The following is a 23749-nucleotide window of genomic DNA, read 5'->3' as shown; positions in this document are numbered from 1 at the left end:
TTTAAGAAGATACGTTTTAGAAATAGGCGGAGTTTAGACATAATTATGACTTTGTGGCTGTGTTAAATAGTGACGACCCCTCTCTGCAAGCTCCGAAAAGGATGACGTATTATGGAAGTGACCCGAGCACCGTTGATAACCCCGCGACGTGTAGTTTTCACGTGCTTTGGTTCCTGGTAAGCGAAAGATGCTAAACGTTCAATGACTCTGTTTTAAAAAGATGAAAACGTTACTTTATCCTCTTGAGCTTTGTCTAGGGTTTCGGAAATCAGACAAATATAAACATTTGTTAGTATACTGGACTATAAAAACGCCACTGAATTTAACTACAGTAGTGTTAGCGATTGCTAACAACATCGTCAAGCTAGCCAGTTGTTTGCCCATTTTGGCCATAGTACGTATGGACAAACATTTAAACCGTAAACATATGTTGGTTACTGGCATCATCCGTTTCTATTATATATGCCTTTCTACTTGCACCACAAATGCAAATACTCCACCCTTCACACTGGCGTGTTAGTGGGCATCAAATCTTTGATGCATTGTGGGTACATCTTGACTGACTGATATACAAATAATAACGAGTAGTAACTAGTTATTTATGATTCAAGGTGATTTGGAGATCAGTCAGTCGATTTCGAACAAGCACACTCTCTTTCATCATCCCCCTTGTTTCCCTCGTCTGTCTGTCAGGCAGGATGAAGTTGGAGCTGTCCCTCGTGGTGCAGGGCTGTCGGCTAGGCGTGCTGACGGGGCTGGGCAGGGCAGGACAGCACTCCCTGGAGGTGCCTGGGTGCCTGCTGTACACCCGCTGCGGCACGGTACCACACCTCACCCAGGACACTTTGCACACACTGAACAACCTGCCCTCCATCACACAGCTCACCCTGGACACGCTGTGAGAGCCTCTTCTATTAGCACTCTCTTTCTCGCTCTGTCTCTCTCTTTCTCGCTCTGTCTGTCTCGCTCTGTCTGTCTCTCTCTCGCGCTCTGTCTGTCTCTCTCGCCCTGTCTCTCTCTCTTGTGTTCTGTCTGTCTGTCTCTCTCGGTCTGTCTCTCTCTCTTGCTCTGTCTGTCTCCCTCTCTTGCTCTGTCTGTCTCCCTCTCTCGCTCTGTCTGTCTCTCTCTCGCTCTGTCTGTCTCTCTCTCGCTCTGTCTGTCTCTCTCTCTGTCTGTCTGTCTCTCGCGCTCTGTCTGTCTGTCTCTCGCGCTCTGTCTGTGTCTCTCGCGCTCTGTCTGTCTCTCACGCTCTGTCTGTCTCTCGCTCTCTCGCGCTCTGTCTGTCTCTCGCTCTCTCGCGCTCTGTCTGTCTCTCGCTCTCTCGCACTCTGTCTGTCTCTCGCGCTCTGTCTGTCTCTCGCTCGCTCGCGCTCTGTCTGTCTCTCTCTCGCTCTCTCGCACTCTGTCTGTCTCTCGCGCTCTGTCTGTCTCTCGCTCGCTCGCGCTCTGTCTGTCGCTCTCTCGCGCTCTCTGTCTCTCGCTCTCTCGCGCTCTGTCTGTCTCTCGCGCTCTGTCTGTCTCTCGCTCTCTCGCGCTCTGTCTGTGTCTCTCGCGCTCTGTCTGTCTCTCGCTCTCTCGCACTCTGTCTGTCTCTCGCGCTCTGTCTGTCTCTCGCTCGCTCGCGCTCTGTCTGTCTCTCTCGCTCTCTCGCACTCTGTCTGTCTCTCGCGCTCTGTCTGTCTCTCGCTCGCTCGCGCTCTGTCTGTCGCTCTCTCGCGCTCTCTGTCTCTCGCTCTCTCGCGCTCTGTCTGTCTCTCGCGCTCTGTCTGTCTCTCGCTCTCTCGCGCTCTGTCTGTGTCTCTCGCGCTCTGTCTGTCTCTCGCTCTCTCGCGCTCTGTCTGTCTCTCGCTCGCTCGCGCTCTGTCTGTCTCTCTCTCGCTCTCTCGCGCTCTGTCTGTCTCTCGCTCTCTCGCGCTCTGTCTGTCACTCGCTCTCTCGCGCTCTGTCTGTCTCTCGCTCTCTCGCGCGCTGTCTGTCTCTCGCTCTCTCGCGCGCTGTCTGTCTCTCGCTCTCTCGCTGTCTGTCTGTCTCTCGCTCTCTCGCTGTCTGTCTGTCTCTCGCTCTCTCGCTGTCTGTCTGTCTCTCGCTCTCTCGCGCGCTGTCTGTCTCTCGCTCTCTCGCGCGCTGTCTGTCTCTCGCTCTCTCGCTGTCTGTCTGTCTCTCGCTCTCTCGCTGTCTGTCTGTCTCTCGCTCTCTCGCGCTCTGTCTGTCTCTCGCTCTCTCGCGCTCTGTCTGTCTCTCGCTCGCTCGCGCTCTGTCTGTCTCTCTCGCTCTCTCGCACTCTGTCTGTCTCTCGCGCTCTGTCTGTCTCTCGCTCGCTCGCGCTCTGTCTGTCGCTCTCTCGCGCTCTCTGTCTCTCGCTCTCTCGCGCTCTGTCTGTCTCTCGCGCTCTGTCTGTCTCTCGCTCTCTCGCGCTCTGTCTGTGTCTCTCGCGCTCTGTCTGTCTCTCGCTCTCTCGCGCTCTGTCTGTCTCTCGCTCTCTCGCGCGCTGTCTGTCTCTCGCTCTCTCGCTGTCTGTCTGTCTCTCGCTCTCTCGCTGTCTGTCTGTCTCTCGCTCTCTCGCGCTCTGTCTGTCTCTCGCTCTCTCGCGCTCTGTCTGTCTCTCGCTCGCTCGCGCTCTGTCTGTCTCTCTCGCTCTCTCGCACTCTGTCTGTCTCTCGCGCTCTGTCTGTCTCTCGCTCGCTCGCGCTCTGTCTGTCGCTCTCTCGCGCTCTCTGTCTCTCGCTCTCTCGCGCTCTGTCTGTCTCTCGCGCTCTGTCTGTCTCTCGCTCTCTCGCGCTCTGTCTGTGTCTCTCGCGCTCTGTCTGTCTCTCGCTCTCTCGCGCTCTGTCTGTCTCTCGCTCGCTCGCGCTCTGTCTGTCTCTCTCTCGCTCTCTCGCGCTCTGTCTGTCTCTCGCTCTCTCGCGCTCTGTCTGTCACTCGCTCTCTCGCGCTCTGTCTGTCTCTCGCTCTCTCGCGCGCTGTCTGTCTCTCGCTCTCTCGCGCGCTGTCTGTCTCTCGCTCTCTCGCTGTCTGTCTGTCTCTCGCTCTCTCGCTGTCTGTCTGTCTCTCGCTCTCTCGCTGTCTGTCTGTCTCTCGCTCTCTCGCGCGCTGTCTGTCTCTCGCTCTCTCGCGCGCTGTCTGTCTCTCGCTCTCTCGCTGTCTGTCTGTCTCTCGCTCTCTCGCTGTCTGTCTGTCTCTCGCTCTCTCGCGCTCTGTCTGTCTCTCGCTCTCTCGCGCTCTGTCTGTCTCTCGCTCTCTCGCGCTCTGTCTGTCTCTCGCTCTCTCGCACTCTGTCTGTCTCTCGCTCTCTCGCGCTCTGTCTGTCTCTCGCTCTCTCGCGCTCTGTCTGTCTCTCGCTCTCTCGCGCTCTGTCTGTCTCTCGCTCTCTCGCGCTCTGTCTGTCTCCCGCGCTCTGTCTGTCTCTCGCTCTCTCGCGCTCTGTCTGTCTCCCGCGCTCTGTCTGTCTCTCGCTCTCGCGCTCTGTCTCCCTCCCGCGCTCTGTCTCCCTCCCGCTCTCGCGCGCTGTCTCCCTCCCTCCCTCTGGCGCGCTGTCTCCCTCCCTCTGGCGCGCTGTCTCCCTCCCTCTGGCGCGCTGTCTCCCTCCCTATGGCGCGCTGTCTCCCTCCCTATGTGTCTCGCGCTCTCTCTCGCCCTGTGTCTCGCGCTCTCTCTCGCCCTGTGTCTCGCGCTCTCTCTCGCCCTGTGTCTCGCGCTCTCTCTCGCCCTGTGTCTCGCGCTCTCTCTCGCCCTGTGTCTCGCGCTCTCTCTCGCCCTGTGTCTCGCGCTCTCTCTCGCCCTGTGTCTCGCGCTCTCTTTCGCCCTGTGTCTCGCGCTCTCTCTCGCCCTGTGTCTCGCGCTCTCTCTCGCCCTGTGTCTCGCGCTCTCTCTCGCCCTGTGTCTCGCGCTCTCTCTCGCCCTGTGTCTCGCGCTCTCTCTCGCCCTGTGTCTCGCGCTCTCTCTCGCCCTGTGTCTCGCGCTCTCTCTCGCCCTGTGTCTCGCGCTCTCTCTCGCCCTGTGTCTCGCGCTCTCTCTCGCCCTGTGTCTCGCGCTCTCTCTCGCCCTGTGTCTCGCGCTCTCTCTCGCCCTGTGTCTCGCGCTCTCTCTCGCCCTGTGTCTCGCGCTCTCTCTCGCCCTGTGTCTCGCGCTCTCTCTCGCCCTGTGTCTCGCGCTCTCTCTCGCCCTGTGTCTCGCGCTCTCTCTCGCCCTGTGTCTCGCGCTCTCTCTCGCCCTGTGTCTCGCGCTCTCTCTCGCCCTGTGTCTCGCGCTCTCTCTCGCCCTGTGTCTCGCGCTCTCTCTCGCCCTGTGTCTCGCGCTCTCTCTCGCCCTGTGTCTCGCGCTTTCTCTCGCTTGCTCTGTGTCTCGCTCTCGCGCTTTCTCTCGCTTGCTCTGTGTCTCGCTCTCGCGCTTTCTCTCGCTTGCTCTGTGTCTCTCTCTCGCGCTCTCTCTCTGTCTCACGCTCTGTCTCTCGCTCTGTGTCTCTCGCTCTCGCTCTGTCTTTCTGCCTCTATCTCTCTTTCTCTCTGTCTCTCTCTCTCGCGCTGTCTCTCTCTCTCGAACACACGGTAAGATAGTATTTAATAGACTTGCTTTGTGTGTCTTTCCTTTAGAGCAGAACACCAAGAAGTATTGGAGGAGTTCAAGGAGGGAGTCAGGAAGTTTGCAGGTTGGTACTGAATATTCCTGTTGAAATTATGCCTCACTACATCTACTGTCTCTGCTCTACACTTTTGACTGCGCCTTGCATTAGGAAAGTCAAACATGTGGCATGCATTCATATGCTTAGAGCATGTCCTATTATACATACACTACTGAGTGACCACGGTTTCATTAATGCAAATGCATGCATAAACGCAGAGCACGTTCGTAAAAGCATCTTTCGTTTTTAACACGTACACATGTACAGAACTTTCTTTACATTTTGTCTCAGCTTAACTAGAAAGTACTTGGACATAAAGAAGAAAAGGAAATCACTTCGTTGCTGAATGTTTGTGAGTGGAAGAGGCAGAAGTGTATTGTTGAAAAGCACAATCAGTCTTAGCCCTTTCTAAGAGCAATGAATACGCCACATAAGTCCTGAATGGCTTTGAAACAGCCCTCATGTAGGAAAGTCAAAACTCATCACTCTCTAACAGAGATGGCTAGCTGTAGTGTGGCACCACTGAGCTGTTTCCTGCCCCTGGGCAAGCCAAGTTGAAATGAGAAAATATAATTAGCGTCCCAGCACTTGTTGTTCACACGCAGGGAATTATTACATTGTGTCTTGAGGCGGGCAAGGAGGGAGCAACCTGATTGGGTAATTAAAAATGAACGTGCCGCTGCCTGCCAGTGCTTGTTGTTTTTGTTTAGGTTCTGGTTTTGTCACCTTCTGATCTTCTCTCACAGCTGGCCTCTGATAAGGCCACATGGCTTCCAGTGTGTAGTTAACAGAATGAGCGAACTATCTGACATTACCAACTAGTCTATGTATCTGCCTCCTGCTGCTGTGTGCGCTCTTGCACTGTCTAGACTATTACTCATGCTACTGTACACGTTGTTGCTGTGCTGTCTGTTCTGCAGTAGGATGCATGCTTTAATACTGCGGTTGACCGTTCACAGGTCTTCATGACACAGTGTTGTACTGCTCCCTCCACGACCCTGCGACCTCATGCCCCCCAGGTCACATCACCAACAAGGTCAGAGGTCATGTTTGGGGGTCTACTTATCCAGCACAAATCATATTTTAGACTAAGCATTGGTGTCTGTCTAAATGCTTTACATGTCTGGGAGTTAAGTGGGATTGAGTGTCTGTGTAGTTGACACTAACACCAAAGATTTGCAGAACTACAGTGCATTCGGAAAGTATTCAGACCCCTTGACTTTTTCCACATTTTGTTACGTTACAGCCTTATTCTAAAATTGCTTAAATTGTTTTTTCTCATCAATCTACGTACAATACCCCACAATGACAAAGCAAAAACTGTATTTTTTGAAGTTTTTGCAAAAAATAACGGAAAGATTACATTTACATAAGTATTCAGACCCTTTACTCAGTACTTTGGCAGCGATTACAGCCTCGAGTCTTAGGTATGACGCTACAAGCTTGGCACACCTGTATCTGCAGATCCTCTCAAGCTCTGTCAGGTTGGATGGGGAGCGTTGCTGCACAGCTATTTTCAGGTCTCTCCAGAGATGTTCGATCGGGTTCAAGTCTGTGCTCTGGCTGGGCCATTCAAGGAAATTCAGAGACTTGTACCGAAGCCACTCCTGCGTTTTTTTGGCTGTGTGCCTAGAGTCGTTGTCCGGCTAGAAGGTGAGAGAGAGAGGTCTTGAGCGCTCTGGAGCAGGTTTTCATCAAGGATCTCTCTGTACTTTGGTTCGTTCATCTTTGCCTCGATCCTGACTTGTCTCCTAGTCCATGCCGCTGAAAAACATCCCCACAGCATGATGCTGCCACCACCATGCTTCACCGTAGGGATGGTGCCAGGTTTCCTCCAGATGTGACGCTTGGCATTCAGGCCAAAGAGTTCAATCTTCATCAGACCAGATAATCTTGTTTCTCATGGTCTTGGAGTCTTTAGGTGCCTTTTGGCAAACTCCAAGCGGGCTGTCATGTGCCTTTTCCTGAGGAGTGGCTTCCGTCTGGCCACTCTACCATAAAGACCTGATTGGTGGAGTGCTGCAGAGATGGTTGTCCTTCTGGAAGGGACTCCCATCTCCACAGAGGAACTCTAGAGCTCTGTCAGAGTGACCATCGGGTTCTCCCCCACCTCCCTGACCAAGGCCCTTCTTCCCCACCTCCCTGACCATGGCCCTTCTCCCCCAATTGCTCAGTTTGGCCCGGGCGGCCAGCTCTAGGAAGAGTCTTGGTGGTTCCAAACTTCTTCCATTTTTAAGAATGATGGAGGCCACTGTGTTCTTGGGGACCTTCAATGCTACAGAAATGTTTTGGTACCCTTCCCCAGATCTGTGCCTCGACACAATCTTGTCTCGGAGCTCTACAGACAATTCCTTCGACCTCATGGCTTGCTTTTTGCTCTGACATGCACTGTCAACTGTGGGGCCTTATATAGACAGGTGTGTGCCTTTCCAAATCATGTCCAATCAATTGAATTTACCACAGGTAGACTCCAATCAAGTTGTAGAAACATCTCAAGGATGATCAATGGAAACAGGATGCACCTGAGCTCAATTTCGAGTCTCATAGCAAAGAGTCTGATTACTTATGTAAATAAGGTATTTCTGTTTTTAATTTGTAATACATTAGCAAAATTTCTGTGAATTTGCATTTGCACTCTTCTAAACAACGCTATTTTTTAAAAACTTTGGTAAATTGTAAATTCTACAAAATGTAGTTCACTCTGTTTGTAACAGGTTCTAGTTTTGTGAACAGAACTGTGTTGAGATCAAAAGTTTTCGTCAATGAGAAAATAAGCAGAATGTCGGCCAGAATCTATCTGGCTCCATCTTCTCCAACTGCCGGCCAATGGGCTTCCTCTATCACCATATATGGTATTGAGTGGAAACGCCAAGAGGATGCTTCACATTTATACATCCGGTGAAATATCTGTCTCATTGTTCTATCTGTGCTAACACTGTCTATATTTGTTCCAGACGGTGTCTGTGTGGGGCAGTGGCGGTCGTATCGAGCTGACGGTAGCTAAGTTCATGGCTCTTCAGAAGGCTGTCCAGCCAGACCTGTACCAGAGCATGGCTGACGGAGAGACTTGGCAGATCAACACGTCTCGCAAGAGGGTCCGCAAGTCAGTGGACCGCACCCTGGCCCACTTGGATGAGTGTCTGCTGCTGCACCACAAAACACAGGTCTGTCTGGGATTGCTGCTGCTGGAGCCTCCCTCACACAAGGCCATGATGATGCTCCCAATATTAGAGGAATGACATTTAAAAGCTTCACTTACATGGGGTGTGGCAGTCATTTATAAGCATACTGTACAGACACAGGCTACTTTTTTTTTACACTGTCAAAATCTCTCTCTCTCTCACCCTTTTCCAGGGTTCGTACGGTCATGAAAATCCTGAAAAAGTCGTAGAATTTAAAAATGGTGTTTTCCAGGCCTGGAAAAGTTTTGGAAAATGATAAAATCCGAAAAGTTTTGGAAAAGTCATGTAAATTAATTACATTTCTGTTAATGTAACTTATTTAGGCACAGTTTTTAAATATTTTAAAAATCAAATAAATATCAACATATCAGCCAGGCTCGGAATGACACTTCAGCGTGTTTGTGAACATCACCTGCATGGGTGCAAGACGAGTGGGCCGTTTCTCAAGGAGAGAGGGGCAGTCGGACAATCCAGCAGCAGGTAGGCCGAGCATATAAAATATGATAGAGAACAGACTAACTAGGTAGGTAGACAATTGAAATCTTGTACCCTCTAGTTAACCGTTAAGCTATAAATATTTCCGTCATCAATGTCCCAGAAAACCACAGACACTTGCGAATAAGGCCATACAAAGTTGATTTACTTCTTTGAACGAATCATATGATTCATTTAAACAATTCTTTTTTATGAAATGAACGATTCACTTCGCCATTGTATTAGTTGGGGTTTGGTTCGAATCGAATCATGTGAATCAAAATAATTTGTGAGTCGTGAACATACATTTTTGGAAAAATGGTTAGATGTAGCCTTTCTTTTGGATTATGTGGATTCAAATCTTGTTTTGTAGATACTTCTAGTTGATTTGGGCATCCAATGTATGGGGCATTGTAACTCAATAGATGCTAGTCAGCCTGCAAAGTAAACACTTCTAAGGTAGCTAAATATGACTGAAGAAAATGTGTGGGCTTGCTTCAGCTGAATAAAAAGATTTGTAGCCTACCATAGCCATTTGATCTTTTAATATATTGAATGAGCTAATTATTTCAAAAAGACATCAAATGTATTGGGTTGTAATGTTGCAGTGTTTTACATCAAGGGTGGTCAACCATCCTCCAGGAGAGCTAATGGGTGTGCAGGCTTTTTTTCCTGTCCCCCTCTAACACACCACATTTTAGAGACTCGATCTTGATAAACTGTCTCTGACGGGTTTGAGCAGGGCTTGATCAAAAGCCTGCATACCCAGTAGCTCTCCGGACTGAAGGTTGACCACGTGTTTTATACAGTTGACCACAGGTATTTTACTTTGTGGGGGGTTAAGTGCCTTGCTCAAAGACAGGAGAAGGTACATGGAATCATCGAGAGCAGCCTCCCAGAGTCGATACCACATTATGCTTACTTTTGTACATAGAGAGGCCGCCAATTGTAGATCCCGTGTAGCTCAGTTGGTAGAGCATGGTGTTTGCAACGCCAGGGTTGTGGGTTCGTTTCCCACGGGGGGCCAGTATGAAAAATGTATGCACTCACTAACTGTAAGTTGCTCTGGATAAGAGCGTCTGCTAAAATGACAAAAATGTAAATGGTAATTTGGTGAAAAGTAATACAATTCCATCTATCATAATGTGTATGAACCCTGTCTTTCTCTCTCTGTGGTCTCCAGGAGCTGAGTGGGGTGGAGGTGTTTGGGGTGGTGGAGGGAGGGGATGTGCTGGAGGAGAGGGTGCGGTCGGCCAGGGAGACGGCCAAGCGGCCAGTAGGAGGATTCTGTCTGGACGGCCTCCATACTGCAGCCATGGAGCAGCACCTCCGGACCCAGCTCATCACCGCCATCATCAAGGAGCTGCCTGAGGACAAACCCAGGTGTGTGTGTGTGTGGTCCCACCTTAAACAAATAACATCTTATTAAGGCTTTATATAGCATACAGAAACTCTTCAGAGGTACTACATGGATGCATCACACATCTATAGACCCCTTTCTTTGTTTGCAAACATTGCCACACGAGGGTGATGCGCACAAGTTGGTGGCAGAACACGGGGGAGTTCTTATAGAACGCCAGTAAAAAAAGCCTCTATTTACATGTTGCTTATGAGTGCATTTCACACTACTTTTTGATTATAATTGGATTTTAAGGCTCGTATGAATGTCCTGCTTAATATAATGTTTGTCATCACAAATCAACTGCATTATACTTAACAAACACTTCAACTTCAACCAGTAAAATGGCTCTTTGGCTAGCTTTTGCTACAGCCTATGTCAATGAGTGTTAGCATTCTATCTAACAACTGCTGCATCCAAAACAGTTATTTTGCAAAGATCACAACCAAATATAATCTTAGCAACTGTTCAAGCAATAATCAAAACATAATTGTATGAGAACCCAAAAAAGTGAGTTAATAAAAACTTAAATATAGGCTATGTTAAATGGGCACAGATGGCGATGGCTTCCTTACTGCAGCCAAGAGTCGCTCGCATCTGTGTGTGACATCAGTGTGTCGTGTACTGGAAAGGGGTCTATAAGCTCCCTTCTGTAGAATGCATTGGCAGGAATGACATAACCCACTATGTTATGTCTATTATGACTATACCTTCAAAACACACCGATTTGCAGTTCCTCCGCTGTGCTCTTTCTCAGCACTGTGTGTGTGTTAGAGCTCTGCCTCAGGCAGCTTCTCTCTCACTGTCTCTCTCGCTCTCTCTCTCTCTCTCTCTCCAACACACTCGCTCTTGCTCTCGCTCTCTCTCTCCAACACACTCGCTCTTGCTCTCGCTCTCTCTCTCCAACACACTCGCTCTTGCTCTCGCTCTCTCCAACACACTCGCTCTTGCTCTCGCTCTCTCCAACACACTCTCTCTCGCTCTCTCTCTCTAACACTCGCGCTCTCTCTCTGTCGCTCTCGCTCGCTCTCTCCAACACACTTTCTCTCGCTCTCTCTCTCTCTCTCAATCGCTCTCTCTCTCCAACACTCTCGCTCTCTCTCTCTCTCTCCCCTCCCCCTCCTTCCTCTCGGCTGTTTCACAACAGTAAAAGTTAGTTGGTAAATCTATCAAAAACTCAGGCTGCCGTAAAAAGTATCTGAATGTTGCTAATCGCTTTCAGAGGGAAGAAAAGTTGCCGGCAGGCGTCTGAAATGTCTCAATGACAAAGATCAAAGCTACTGAGTTGGCAACCCTGCCCGTTAACTCTTCATACGCTCTAGCTAGCGAAGTCAAACCTGATTTTAGGCTAAAGTGCCCCTCCACATCAGCTCCAGTTGCCAGCTGTTACCCTTCCTACACTCTCCCTGTCTACACCCACACACCCATAAACCTTAAATATCAATGCTCCTTCATCCTTAATTAAAAAGTGTTAAAGGAGGTATGGATTCTTTTTTATCTCCCTCTCCACTCTCTCTTCTCTCCTCTGTTCCAATCTGTCTATTCCCTCTCTCCACTCCTCTGTCTCTTCTCTTCTCTGTTCCAGTCTGTCTATTCCCTCTCTGTCTCTTCTCTCCTCTGTTCCAGTCTGTCTATTCCCTCTCTCCACTCCTCTGTCTCTTCTCTTCTCTGTTCCAGTCTGTCTATTCCCTCTCTCCACTCCTGTCTCTTCTCTTCTCTCCTCTGTTCCAGTCTGTCTATTCCCTCTCTCCACTCCTGTCTCTTCTCTTCTCTCCTCTGTTCCAGTCTGTCTATTCCCTCTCTCCACTCCTGTCTCTTCTCTTCTCTCCTCTGTTCCAGTCTGTCTATTCCCTCTCTCCACTCCTGTCTCTTCTCTTCTCTCCTCTGTTCCAGTCTGTCTATTCCCTCTCTCCACTCCTGTCTCTTCTCTTCTCTCCTCTGTTCCAGTCTGTCTATTCCCTCTCTCCACTCCTGTCTCTTCTCTTCTCTCCTCTGTTCCAGTCTGTCTATTCCCTCTCTCCACTCCTGTCTCTTCTCTTCTCTCCTCTGTTCCAGTCTGTCTATTCCCTCTCTCCACTCCTGTCTCTTCTCTTCTCTCCTCTGTTCCAGTCTGTCTATTCCCTCTCTCCACTCCTGTCTCTTCTCTTCTCTCCTCTGTTCCAGTCTGTCTATTCCCTCTCTCCACTCCTGTCTCTTCTCTTCTCTCCTCTGTTCCAGTCTGTCTATTCCCTCTCTCCACTCCTGTCTCTTCTCTCCTCTGTTCCAGTCTGTCTATTCCCTCTCTCCACTCCTCTGTCTCTTCTCTCCTCTGTTCCAGTCTGTCTATTCCCTCTCTCCACTCCTCTCTCTTCTCTTCTCTGTTCCAGTCTGTCTATTCCCTCTCTCCACTCCTGTCTCTTCTCTTCTCTGTTCCAGTCTGTCTATTCCCTCTCTCCACTCCTGTCTCTTCTCTCCTCTGTTCCAGTCTGTCTATTCCCTCTCTCCACTCCTGTCTCTTCTCTCCTCTGTTCCAGTCTGTCTATTCCCTCTCTCCACTCCTGTCTCTTCTCTCCTCTGTTCCAGTCTGTCTATTCCCTCTCTCCACTCCTCTGTCTCTTATCTTCTCTGTTCCAGTCTGTCTATTCCCTCTCTCCACTCCTGTCTCTTCTCTTCTCTGTTCCAGTCTGTCTATTCCCTCTCTCCACTCCTGTCTCTTCTCTCCTCTGTTCCAGTCTGTCTATTCCCTCTCTCCACTCCTGTCTCTTCTCTCCTCTGTTCCAGTCTGTCTATTCCCTCTCTCCACTCCTGTCTCTTCTCTCCTCTGTTCCAGTCTGTCTATTCCCTCTCTCCACTCCTGTCTCTTCTCTTCTCTCCTCTGTTCCAGTATGTCTATTCCCTCTCTCCACTCCTGTCTCTTCTCTTCTCTGTTGCAGTCTGTCTATTCCCTCTCTCCACTCCTGTCTCTTCTCTTCTCTGCTGCAGTCTGTCTATTCCCTCTCTCCACTTCTCTGTCTCTTCTCTCCTCCGTTCCAGTCTGTCTATTCCCTCTCTCCACTCCTGTCTCTTCTCTCCTCTGTTGCAGTCTGTCTATTCCCTCTCTCCACTCCTCTCTGTCTCTCCTCTGCAGTCTGGCTCTTCTCTCTCCACTCTTCTCTGTTTCTGCAGTTCTCACCTCTCACTCACCGACAGATTTAGAATGTACAGCAGGGACCAGGTGAGGGGAGAGGACTGACTGACCAATTAATGGCTCTAATTGAGTGATCATGTGACACCTGTGAAAACCAGGGGTTGGAACCGGTTCAGGGAACAGAACCCAAAAATTAATACATTTTTAGAGGAACAGAATCAGAACCAGGAAGGAAAGTGATCTATTCTGTTCTGGAACAGAACCGTTCTTTTTTTAAAGCATGGGAACTGGTTAATAACTTTTATTTTACGTTCCAGGCATTTTTTTCAGTTCCACCAAAAAACTCAACAAGGCGCCTATGCAAAGCCCTCAGATTTATTTTACTCTCACAGTGGGAGACTAAGAGGAAGACAGACACCACTCCCTTCCTTCTTCCCTCCCATCACTCAGAATCTCCAGGAAACCATGACAACCCCTGACTTCCCTCCTGGGAGCCATGGCAACCCCGTTCCCACTCTTCTTCCAGCTGCACTGGGAATACTGGCCTGGCTGGAGAGTAGACCCCTCCCTCTGACCTCTGTCCTATTCATTTTTACATTTTAGTCATTTAGCAGACGCTCTTATCCAGAGCGACTTACAGGAGCAATTAGGGTTAAGTGCCTTGCTCAAGGGCACATCGACAGATTTTTCACCTAGTCGGCTCAGGGATTAGAACCTGCGACCTTTCGGTTACTGGCACAACGCTCTTAACCACTAAGCTATTCCCCCTTGCCCTGGAGGTGAGGAAGCCGACTGGGGCTCTGGGGTGGAGAGAGAGGTGGTGCTATAGGCCATAATTCCAGACGCTCCCTTTGGGCCGTACTGGGTTTCCTTAATGGAAAGAGGCTCCATCGGGCCTGTGCTGGGTCAGCCTGCCCCTGGGTTGTGGTGGTGCTGGGAGATCCACTCCCTCCCTCTGGCCAACAAAGACTCATTATAGGATGGTAAATGGGTTTGGCGCTGGAAACTCGAGGCAGTGAAGCAGAGAGAGAAGGTTAACTGAAACCTCTGTGAGTAGAGAGAGTGAGGGTGAAGTGGGTTAAGGGGGGGAATGGGTTTCAGGAGGATTTTTTCTGTCTGCTTTGTGAGCATGCATCTGTTCTGTGTGTGGATGTTCAGTTTTTGTATTGGTTTTGGTGTTTGAATGAGAGAGAGAGCGATATGCTGCATCTGTAGTGCTTCAGGGATAACACTGATAGATAAGAAAGATGGATAAGAGTCTGTCTTTCAGTACGTCTGATAGAGCGCGTATTGCCTATAATTCAATCATTGATCAACAGTGTAATACGTTTCTGTCTCTCTGTCTGTCAGACTGCTGCAGGGTGTGGGGCGGCCAGACGAGGTGTTGGCGTGCGTGGAGGCTGGAGTGGACCTGTTTGAGAGCTTCTTCCCCTTCCAGGTGACAGAGCGAGGCTGTGCTCTCACCTTCCCCTTCAACATCACCACTGACCCAGAGGCAGCAGGTACAGATGTACAGGCACCCCCAACAGGTCAGTGTGTTCCATAAGCGCCAACTACCAGCCAAATACCTGACTACTAACCCTTATGTGGCCGGCTACTTTTGATATTTTGAGAACACATTGACAGCTGTGATACAGTACTGTCAGAACCATGGACCACTGACAGCTGTGATACAGTACTGTCAGAACCATGGACCACTGACAGCTGTGATGCAGTACTGTCAGAACCATGGACCACTGACAGCTGTGATGCAGTACTGTCAGAACCATGGACCACTGACAGCTGTGAAACAGTACTGTCAGAACCATGGACCACTAACAGGTGTGATACAGTACTGTCAGAACCATGGACCCGCTCCACACTGACAGGTGTGATACAGTACTGTCAGAACCATGGACCCGCTCCACACTGACAGGTGTGATACAGTACTGTCAGAACCATGGACCCGCTCCACACTGACAGGTGTGATACAGTACTGTTAGAACCATGGACCCGCTCCACACTGACAGGTGTGATACAGTACTGTTAGAACCATGGACCCGCTCCACACTGACAGGTGTGATACAGTACTGTTAGAACCATGGACCCGCTCCACACTGACAGGTGTGATACAGTACTGTTAGAACCATGGACCCGCTCCACACTGACAGGTGTGATACAGTACTGTCAGAACCATGGACCCGCTCCACACTGACAGGTGTGATACAGTACTGTCAGAACCATGGACCCGCTCCACACTGACAGGTGTGATACAGTACTGTCAGAACCATGGACCCGCTCCACACTGACAGGTGTGATACAGTACTGTTAGAACCATGGACCCGCTCCACACTGACAGGTGTGATACAGTACTGTTAGAACCATGGACCCGCTCCACACTGACAGGTGTGATACAGTACTGTTAGAACCATGGACCCGCTCCACACTGACAGGTGTGATACAGTACTGTTAGAACCATGGACCCGCTCCACACTGACAGGTGTGATACAGTACTGTTAGAACCATGGACCCGCTCCACACTGACAGGTGTGATACAGTACTGTCAGAACCATGGACCCGCTCCACACTGACAGGTGTGATACAGTACTGTTAGAACCATGGACCCGCTCCACACTGACAGGTGTGATACAGTACTGTTAGAACCATGGACCCGCTCCACACTGACAGGTGTGATACAGTACTGTCAACCATGGACCCGCTCCACACTGACAGGTGTGATACAGTACTGTCAGAACCATGGACCCGCTCCACACTGACAGGTGTGATACAGTACTGTCAGAACCATGGACCCGCTCCACACTGACAGGTGTGATACAGTACTGTTAGAACCATGGACCCGCTCCACACTGACAGGTGTGATACAGTACTGTTAGAACCATGGACCCGCTCCACACTGACAGGTGTGATACAGTACTGTTAGAACCATGGACCCGCTCCACACTGACAGGTGTGATACAGTACTGTTAGAACCATGGACCCGCTCCACACTGACAGGTGTGATACAGTACTGTCAGAACCATGGACCCGCTCCACACTGACAGGTGTGATACAGTACTGTCAGAACCATGGACCCGCTCCACACTGACAGGTGTGATACAGTACTGTTAGAACCATGGACCCGCTCCACACTGACAGGTGTGATACAGTACTGTTAGAACCATGGACCCGCTCCACACTGACAGGTGTGATACAGTACTGTCAGAACCATGGACCCGCTCCACACTGACAGGTGTGATACAGTACTGTCAGAACCATGGACCCGCTCCACACTGACAGGTGTGATACAGTACTGTTAGAACCATGGACCCGCTCCACACTGACAGGTGTGATACAGTACTGTTAGAACCATGGACCCGCTCCACACTGACAGGTGTGATACAGTACTGTTAGAACCATGGACCCGCTCCATTTGGACCTTCAGCCCCTTTCACTCCTTTCTACTGCTTCAGTGGTTACAGCTCTGAAAGACCGGATAGGCGAAAATACCTCTGGGCCTGGTTGTAGGTCTGCCTAACTCCGTAGTAGCATCCTAGTGTTACAGCTCTCCTGACCTTTCAGAGCCTGCGTCTGACTCTTCGTGTGTGTGTGACGATGATGGTCGTGATGGTGTTATTGACTATCTTGACAGTGTTTTGGTAATGATGTCTTTGATGATAGTTACGGTGATGATTTGTGTGTGGGAATGATACTAACCCCAGTACTCTCGTTGCGTTGATTTAAAACATACATGATTAAACATTACAGTGGGCTTTCATGGGGGAAGCCTGTGATCACGCTGTTGAAGATAATTGATGATAATCAGTACGTTGTTGATGATGAGGAGGAGGATGATGAAGAGTAGTCATGGAGCGTTGGGCTTTCCCCTCACCGCAGGGAGCCCAGCAGCGTACAGTAGTCTGTAATTCACTCAGATCCTTCTGCCACTGTAGACAGATCTCTCTGTTGAAGAGAGGCTTCTTTGGCTTAACGTCATGAATGAATCAACACACTTTGTTTTCAACCAGATTCCAGTTCAATACCACTGGGAATTATGGCAGCAAAAGGCCAGCGAGTGTGTGTGTGTGTGTGTGTCCGTGTGTTTTTTAATAACTGTGTGAATATGATAGAAAGTGTTTCTTTATAATTGCGTCCCTCGCTGTGTGTGAACACGATAAATGGAGACAAAGTGTGTGTGTGTGTGTGTGTGTGTGTGTGTGTTTGTTTGCGGGGATAAGAGGCCGTATGCATTTTCTAGCCCTCGGTCAAATAAAAGAACTGGGTGGAGATACGAACCCAACGAGTCAGATGGTGAAATGAAATCAATGGATGATCTCACTGTTACCCCAGAAAAAAGATACATTAAATCATGCCGTTAATCTCTGATAAAGGAAAATAAAACAATATGATTAAAGCGTTCCTGAGGGAAATTGAAGCCTCCCGCGGGATTTTCTATTTGATAACGATTTTCAGTTTGATAGCTGTAAAAGTTTCTGTATCAGGCCAAAGTTTCAGATTCAGAAGGTGAGGATCAGACCGATTTTAAGTGTCAGACAGCACTAATCGATTCTGCACGGGGGAGTGTAATGGGGTTCACTGGAGGTGAGTGTTAGGACAGGACTTGGGTCCATGAGCAAATGAGGAGAGAGCGTCCAAATCCCTCCGTGGGGAGGTGGTGCCATAGCCCTCACCCCAATCTGCCTCTTCTCTGGCACCACAGGCCCTTGTCTAATCCACCTGCCATCCTTGTCCTCTCTCTCACTCCCGCTATCCTCCCTCTCTCTTCAGATCACTCCCTCTATTCACTCTTCCTCCTTCCCTCTTTACTCTCCCTCTCCCTCCGTCCATCCCTTTTTTCCTCTCTCTCTTTACTATCACTCCCTCCTGACCTGATTTGTATTTCTCACCTTAAATCTTTCTCTCGCTCTCTCCTCCCCATTTTTACCTATTTTCCCACCTCCTTTGTCCCCCCCCCCCTTGTCCTGTTGTTCTCGCCGCTCTTGTTTTCACCCTTAACCATCCCCCTCTCTCTCTCTCAATTCATTTCAATTTCAATTTAAGGGCTTTATTGGCATGGGAAACGTATGTTAACATTGCCAAAGCAAGTGAAGTAGATAGTAAACAAAAGTGAAATAAACAATAAATATTAAGCGTAAACATTACACTCAGAAGTTCCAAAAGAATAAAGACATTTCAAATGTAATTATGTATATATACAGTGTTGTAACAATGTGCAAATAGTTAAAGTACAAATGGGAAAATAAAAAAACATAAATATGGGTTGTATTTACAATGGTGTTTGTTCTTCACTGGTTGCACTTTTCTTGTGGCAACAGGTCACAAATATTGCAGCTGTGATGGCACATTGGTTTTTCACCCAGTAGATAAGGGAGTTTATCAAAATTGGGTTTGTTTTTGAATTCTTTGTGGATCTCTGTAATCCGAGGGAAATAGGTGTCTCTAATATGGTCATACATTTGGCAGGAGGTTAGGAAGTGCAGCTCAGTTTCCACCTCATTTTGTGGGCAGTGTGCACATAGCCTGTCTTCTCTTGAGAGCCAGGTCTGCCTACAGCGGCCTTTCTCAATAGCAAGGCTATGCTCACTGAGTCTGTACATAGTCAAAGCTTTCCTTCAGTTTGGGTCAGTCACAGTGGTCAGGTGTTCTGCCACTGTATTCTCTGTTTAGAGCCAAATAGCATTCTAGTTTGCTCAGTTTTTTTTGTAAATTCTTTCTAATGTGTCAAGTAATTCTCTTTTTGTTTTCTCATGATTTGGTTGGGTCTAATTGTGTTGTTGTTGTTGTCCTGGGGCTCTGTGGGGTCTGTTTGTGAATAGAGCCCCAGGACCAGCTTACTTAGGGGACTCTTCTCCAAGTTCATCTCTCTGTAGGTGATGGCTTTGTTATGGAAGGTTTGGGAATCGCTTCCTTTTAAGTGGTTATAGAATTTAACGGCTCTTTTCTGGATTTTGATATTTAGTGGGTATCGTGCTAATTCTGCTCTGCATGCATTAATTGGTGTTTTTCGTTGTACACTGAGGATATTTTTGCAGAATTCTGCATGCAGAGTTACCTGTGGCGCTGATGTTTAGGCCGAGGTATGTATAGTTTTTTGTGTGCTCTAGGGCAAAGGTGTCTAGATGGAATTTGTATTTGTGGTCCTGGCAACTCAACCTTTTTTGGAACACCATTATTTTTGTCTTACTGAGATTTACTGTCAGGGCCCAGGTCTGACAGAATCTGTGCAGAAGATCTAGGTGCTGCTGTAGGCCCTCCTTTGTTGGTGACCAGATCATCAGCAAACAGTAGACATTTGACTTCAGATTCTAGTAGGGTGAGGCCGGGTGCTGCAGACTGTTCTTGTGCCCTCGCCAATTTGTTGATATATATGTTGAAGAGGGTGGGGCTTAAACTGCATCCCTGTCTCACCCCACGGCCCTGTGAAAATAAATTTGTGTTTTTTGCCAAATTTAACCGCACACTTGTTGTTTGTATACATGGATTTTATAATGTCGTATGTTTTTCCCCCAACACCACTTTCCATCAATTTGTAAAGCAGACCCTCATGCCAAATTGAGTCAAAAGCTTTTTCGAAATCAACAAAGCATGAGAAGATTTGGCTTTGTTTTGATTTGTTTGTTTGTCAATTAGGGTGTGCAGGGTGAATACGTGGTCTGTCGTACGGTAATTTGGTAAAAAGCCAATTTGACATTTGCTCAGTACATTGTTTTCACTGAGGAAATGAACTAGTCTGCTGTTAATGATAATGCAGAGGATTTTCCCAAGGTTGCTGTTGACGCATATCCCACGGTAGTTATTGGGGTCAATTTTGTCTTCACTTTTGTGGATTGGGGTGATCAGTCCTTGGTTCCAAATATTGGGGAAGATGCCAGAGCTAAGGATGATGTTAAATAGTTTAAGTATAGCTAATTGGAATTTGTGGTCTGTATATTTTATCATTTCATTGAGGATACCATCAACACCACAGGCCTTTTTGGGTTGGAGGGTTTGTATTTTGTCCTGTAGTTCATTCAATGTAATTGGAGAATCCAATGGGTTCTGGTAGTCTTTAATAGTTGATTCTAAGATTAGCATTTGATCATGTATATTTTTTTGCTGTTTGTTCTTTGTTATAGGGCCAAAAAGATTGGAGAAGTGGTTTACCCATACATCTCCATTTTGGATAGATAGCTCTTCGTGTTGTTGTTTGTTTAGTGTTTTCCAATTTTCCCAGAAGTGGTTAGTCTATGGATTCTTCAATTACACTGAGCTGATTTCTGACATGCTGTTCCTTCTTTTTCCGTAGTGTATTTCTGTATTGTTTTAGTGATTCACCAAAGTGAAGGCGTAGGCTCAGGTTTTCTGGGTCTCTATATTTTTGGTTGGATATGTTTCTCCATTTCTTTCTTAGGTTTTTGCATTCTTCATCAAACCATTTGTCACTGTTGTTACTTTTCTTCGGTTTTCTGTTAGAGATTTTTAGATTTGATAGGGAAGCTGAGAGGTGTGTGTCTCTCTCTCTCTCTCTCTCTCTCTCTCTCTCTCCTATTTATTACATGTATAGGCTATTCTCTCCCCCTCTCGTTTCTCCCTCTTGCCCACTTCTCTGTCTCTCTCTGTCTCTCCTCACACTGACTGGATCATTCTGTTTGCCCTCCAGTTGACCTCAGCTGCTCTCTAGATGGAAGTACCTGATAACTATTTAATGAAGCTGGTGGGCAAGAAACATTTCCTGTGTGTGTGTGGTGGGGTTGTTTGTTTTGGTGGACGGGGGCTTGAATTCAGCAAATATTGATATTCCTTTGTCGCAAAGGAGAAGAGCGTGAAATTAGAACACACTGGACCATAATTGGTTTAGGATGTATGGTTTTAGGACATGATCTGACTGCTGTGGACTTTGGAATGTGTGGGTTCAGTGAATGGATCAGATTGGTCTAGTTGAATGGGTGTGGCTAAACGGATTGATTTGATTGGTATGTATTTTGGCAGTTGTGGAGTTGGACAAGTCGGAAGCTGATGTAGGTCAGAAGAATGGAACTGATAATCCCCAAGAAGACCAAACCAAGATGACTCCATTTGAGATCAACCTGAAAGATAAGAGGTTTGTGTCCATTTGTGTTTGTGCCAGTTGGTGTGTGTGTACACGTGTGCCTCTGGCCCTCTCACTCTACTCAAAGGAACGTGTGTGTGCCTGTTTCCTCTGTGTGTGTGTGTGTGTGTGTGTGCCTGTTTACTCTGTGTGTGTGTGTGTGTGTGTGCCTGTTTCCTCTGTGTGTGTGTGTGCCTGTTTCCTCTGTGTGTGTGTGTGTGTGTGTGTGTGTGTGTGCCTGTTTCCTCTGTGTGTGTGTGTGTGTGCCTGTTTCCTCTGTGTGTGTGTGTGTGTGTGTGTGTGTGTGTTACTCTGGGTGTCTGTCCGTGTGTATGACCCTCTGCTCTCCAGGTACAGAGACGACTTCAGTCCCCTGGTGGACGGGTGTGGCTGCTACTGCTGTAGGAACCACCAGAGGGCGTACCTACACCACCTGCTGGTGACCAATGAGCTGCTGGCTGGAGTCCTGCTCATGCTCCACAACACGGCCCACTACTGCGCCTTCTTCACCGCCCTGAGGGGGGCGCTGGCCAGCAACAGGCTGGACCACCTCAAGAAGAGAGTACTAGAAGGACGAGGCAAGGGGGTGAACAGGGAGGGGGCTGGGGAGAAGGATGGGTAGGTTTGTTGGAGAGGCTGGGGAGAAGGTGGAATGGAGGGGAGAGGAAATGGAAGGGTTATTGGGAATGTGGGAGGAATGGAGGGAGTGATCCAGGTGAAAGTGTTGGGAGACCTTTTTCTCCGTCCTTGAGGAGGATCTGTGGGTTTGACAGGTGGCTAGATGAAAGCAAAGTTTCCGTTTTAATTGCTCTCACCTACCCAGTCATGTCAGATCAGTGATTACTTTCAGGCAGTCAGGATGCATTTTGGGGATTCCAAGGGGAAATTGGCTTTGCAGCGGGGCGGTAGTCATCCGTAAAAACAACAGGCATGTCAACAAATAAAAAAGATATGACGGGAGAGGGAGGAGGAGGTGGAGGGCCAGTGGAAAGGGGGCCAGAGGGAGAAGAAGGGAAGATGGAATTACAAGTGAGAGGCAGAAAGAGCCAAGGAGGACAGTTGTGTATCGTATCGAGGTCAGCAGATAAGTAATGCCCCCAGTACTCATTAACATAACAGGAAGTGGAGCACGGACCAGTGGGACAACAAACAGCCCAAATAGAGTTTGGGGAGAAATGGCAGGAAACCTCCCTGGCCCTGCTTCTGCCTGAAATACGTTAACAAGACAACGTGTTTCCGCTGAGCTTTGGTGTGTGGCCTGGCCTCGTTGCCAGTCTCTCTTGCTTTCTGGATTGCTTTTTTTACATTGTTAGTTCTGGGCAATTCCACAGTAACAAAGTGATGCTGAGACTACGATTTTTCAAACAAAAAACAATGATTGCAAAGTTAAACTAATGATACAGCTCTGCACGAGGACTACTTTTAACAATTTCCAGAGAGAATTTTACAAAAACACATTTACTTGAAGAACAGTGCAGATGCAATGTTTGTAACACAATGACTGCTCAAACAACGCAAACCGTCGTTCTGTTACCAAACTTTGCATCTGCACTGTTCTTCAACTAACTTTGCAATCAGTTGTATGGTTTAACATTGCAATCAGTTGTATGGTTTAACATTGCAATCAGTTGTATGGTTTAACATTGCAATCAGTTGTATGGTTTAACATTGCAATCAGTTGTATGGTTTAACATTGCAATCAGTTGTATGGTTTAAACATTGCAATCAGTTGTATGGTTTAAACATTGCAATCAGTTGTATGGTTTAAACATTGCAATCAGTTGTATGGTTTAAACATTGCAATCAGTTGTATGGTTTAACATTGCAATCAGTGGTTTTAGTTTCACATGCATTTTAAAGTGAAGAAAATCGATCTCGGCGTTACCGTGGAATTGCCCTTCTATAAACCCCTCTGATGCTGTCAGCATCACTGCCTGTTGCTTTATTTATCTGTTTGTCATTTACATCTCCCTCTTTCTCTTTTTTTTCTTTCTGTAATTAATATTTTTCGCACCCAGTCAAGTATCTGATGAACGATGGGATGGGATTTTCCCACGTCTAATAAATTGAATGAGATGTGCTTTTTACCTGGCGGTTTTATCAATTTATTTTCTGTATGCAAACACACACACACACTCTGTATAACAGTGACTGATGCAACGTCCATGAGGAATACACTATCTGGTGTTATATAGTCACATTGATACGGTCTCTACATGCATACATATGTGCTAGTGTTTGTCAGTGGTTCTGTTCCCCAGAGGTTTGGTTGAGGTTAACTGGAGGTTTTACTTTTCAGCTCCTGCTGAGAACAGATCAAGATATGGCAGCTGGTCACCACGGCCGTTTGAGATGGAGACAATACAGTCTCTTTTGAAGGATTGTGACTGTGACTGCGGGGTGGGTGGAATTATTGTGAGAGCATTGGTGTGTAACTGTGTGTGTGTGTGTGTGTGTGTCTGCATGTGACTGAGTTTTTGTGTGTGACAGGTGAGTGTGTGTGTGAGTGATTGAGCATTAATGCAGGTGGGCACGTGCGAGTTTGAGTTCTGGTGTGAATTTGTGTGTAGGTATTCGTGCGTGTGTTCGTGGGAATTATGTAATGTTTTAGAGCGTGTGAATGTGTGTGTGGCCTGCTGTGGGGGATGTGATTGACAGCGGGCAGTATTTGAACAAAGCACACAACCCTAATTACCCCTGTAAGCCACTCTGGATAAGAGCGTCTAAAAAATATTTAAAAAATAGAAATGTAGATTTAAAAGGGGTCCGTGAGTGGCACACACGCAGCAGGTGGGCCCCACAGCCCGCTTGAACTAATTACACTGACTGAGACTTCAGCAGATCTTTTAAAAGTTTCTCCACAACTTTTCTGTGTGATGTCTTACACATCGGTCCTGGACACACG

General features: G+C 48.0%; 1 protein-coding gene across 2 annotated transcripts; it reads left to right on the top strand.

The window, feature by feature from the left end:
* Positions 1 to 134: 134 nt before the first annotated feature.
* qtrt2 (queuine tRNA-ribosyltransferase accessory subunit 2) lies at positions 135 to 22931 on the top strand. Of its 2 annotated transcripts, none has more exons than XM_084185004.1 (9): positions 135 to 176; positions 694 to 898; positions 4590 to 4645; positions 5578 to 5654; positions 7573 to 7782; positions 9458 to 9657; positions 14130 to 14308; positions 20745 to 20856; positions 21196 to 22931. In XM_084185004.1, the coding sequence occupies exons 2-9, from the start codon at positions 699 to 701 to the stop codon at positions 21464 to 21466; spliced, it is 1305 nt and encodes a 434-aa protein (XP_084041130.1). In that variant the 5' UTR covers positions 135 to 176; positions 694 to 698; the 3' UTR covers positions 21467 to 22931. The 2 variants fall into 2 exon arrangements, with proteins under 2 accessions (XP_084041130.1, XP_084041129.1); XM_084185003.1 differs by having other exon boundaries at positions 141 to 176; positions 698 to 898.
* The last annotated feature ends 818 nt before the right edge of the window (positions 22932 to 23749 follow it).

Source organism: Coregonus lavaretus, assembly GCF_964263955.1.
Source record: "Coregonus lavaretus genome assembly, chromosome: 2".
NCBI lineage: Eukaryota > Metazoa > Chordata > Actinopteri > Salmoniformes > Salmonidae > Coregonus > Coregonus lavaretus.
This window is presented reverse-complemented; position numbering and strand designations above follow the sequence as displayed.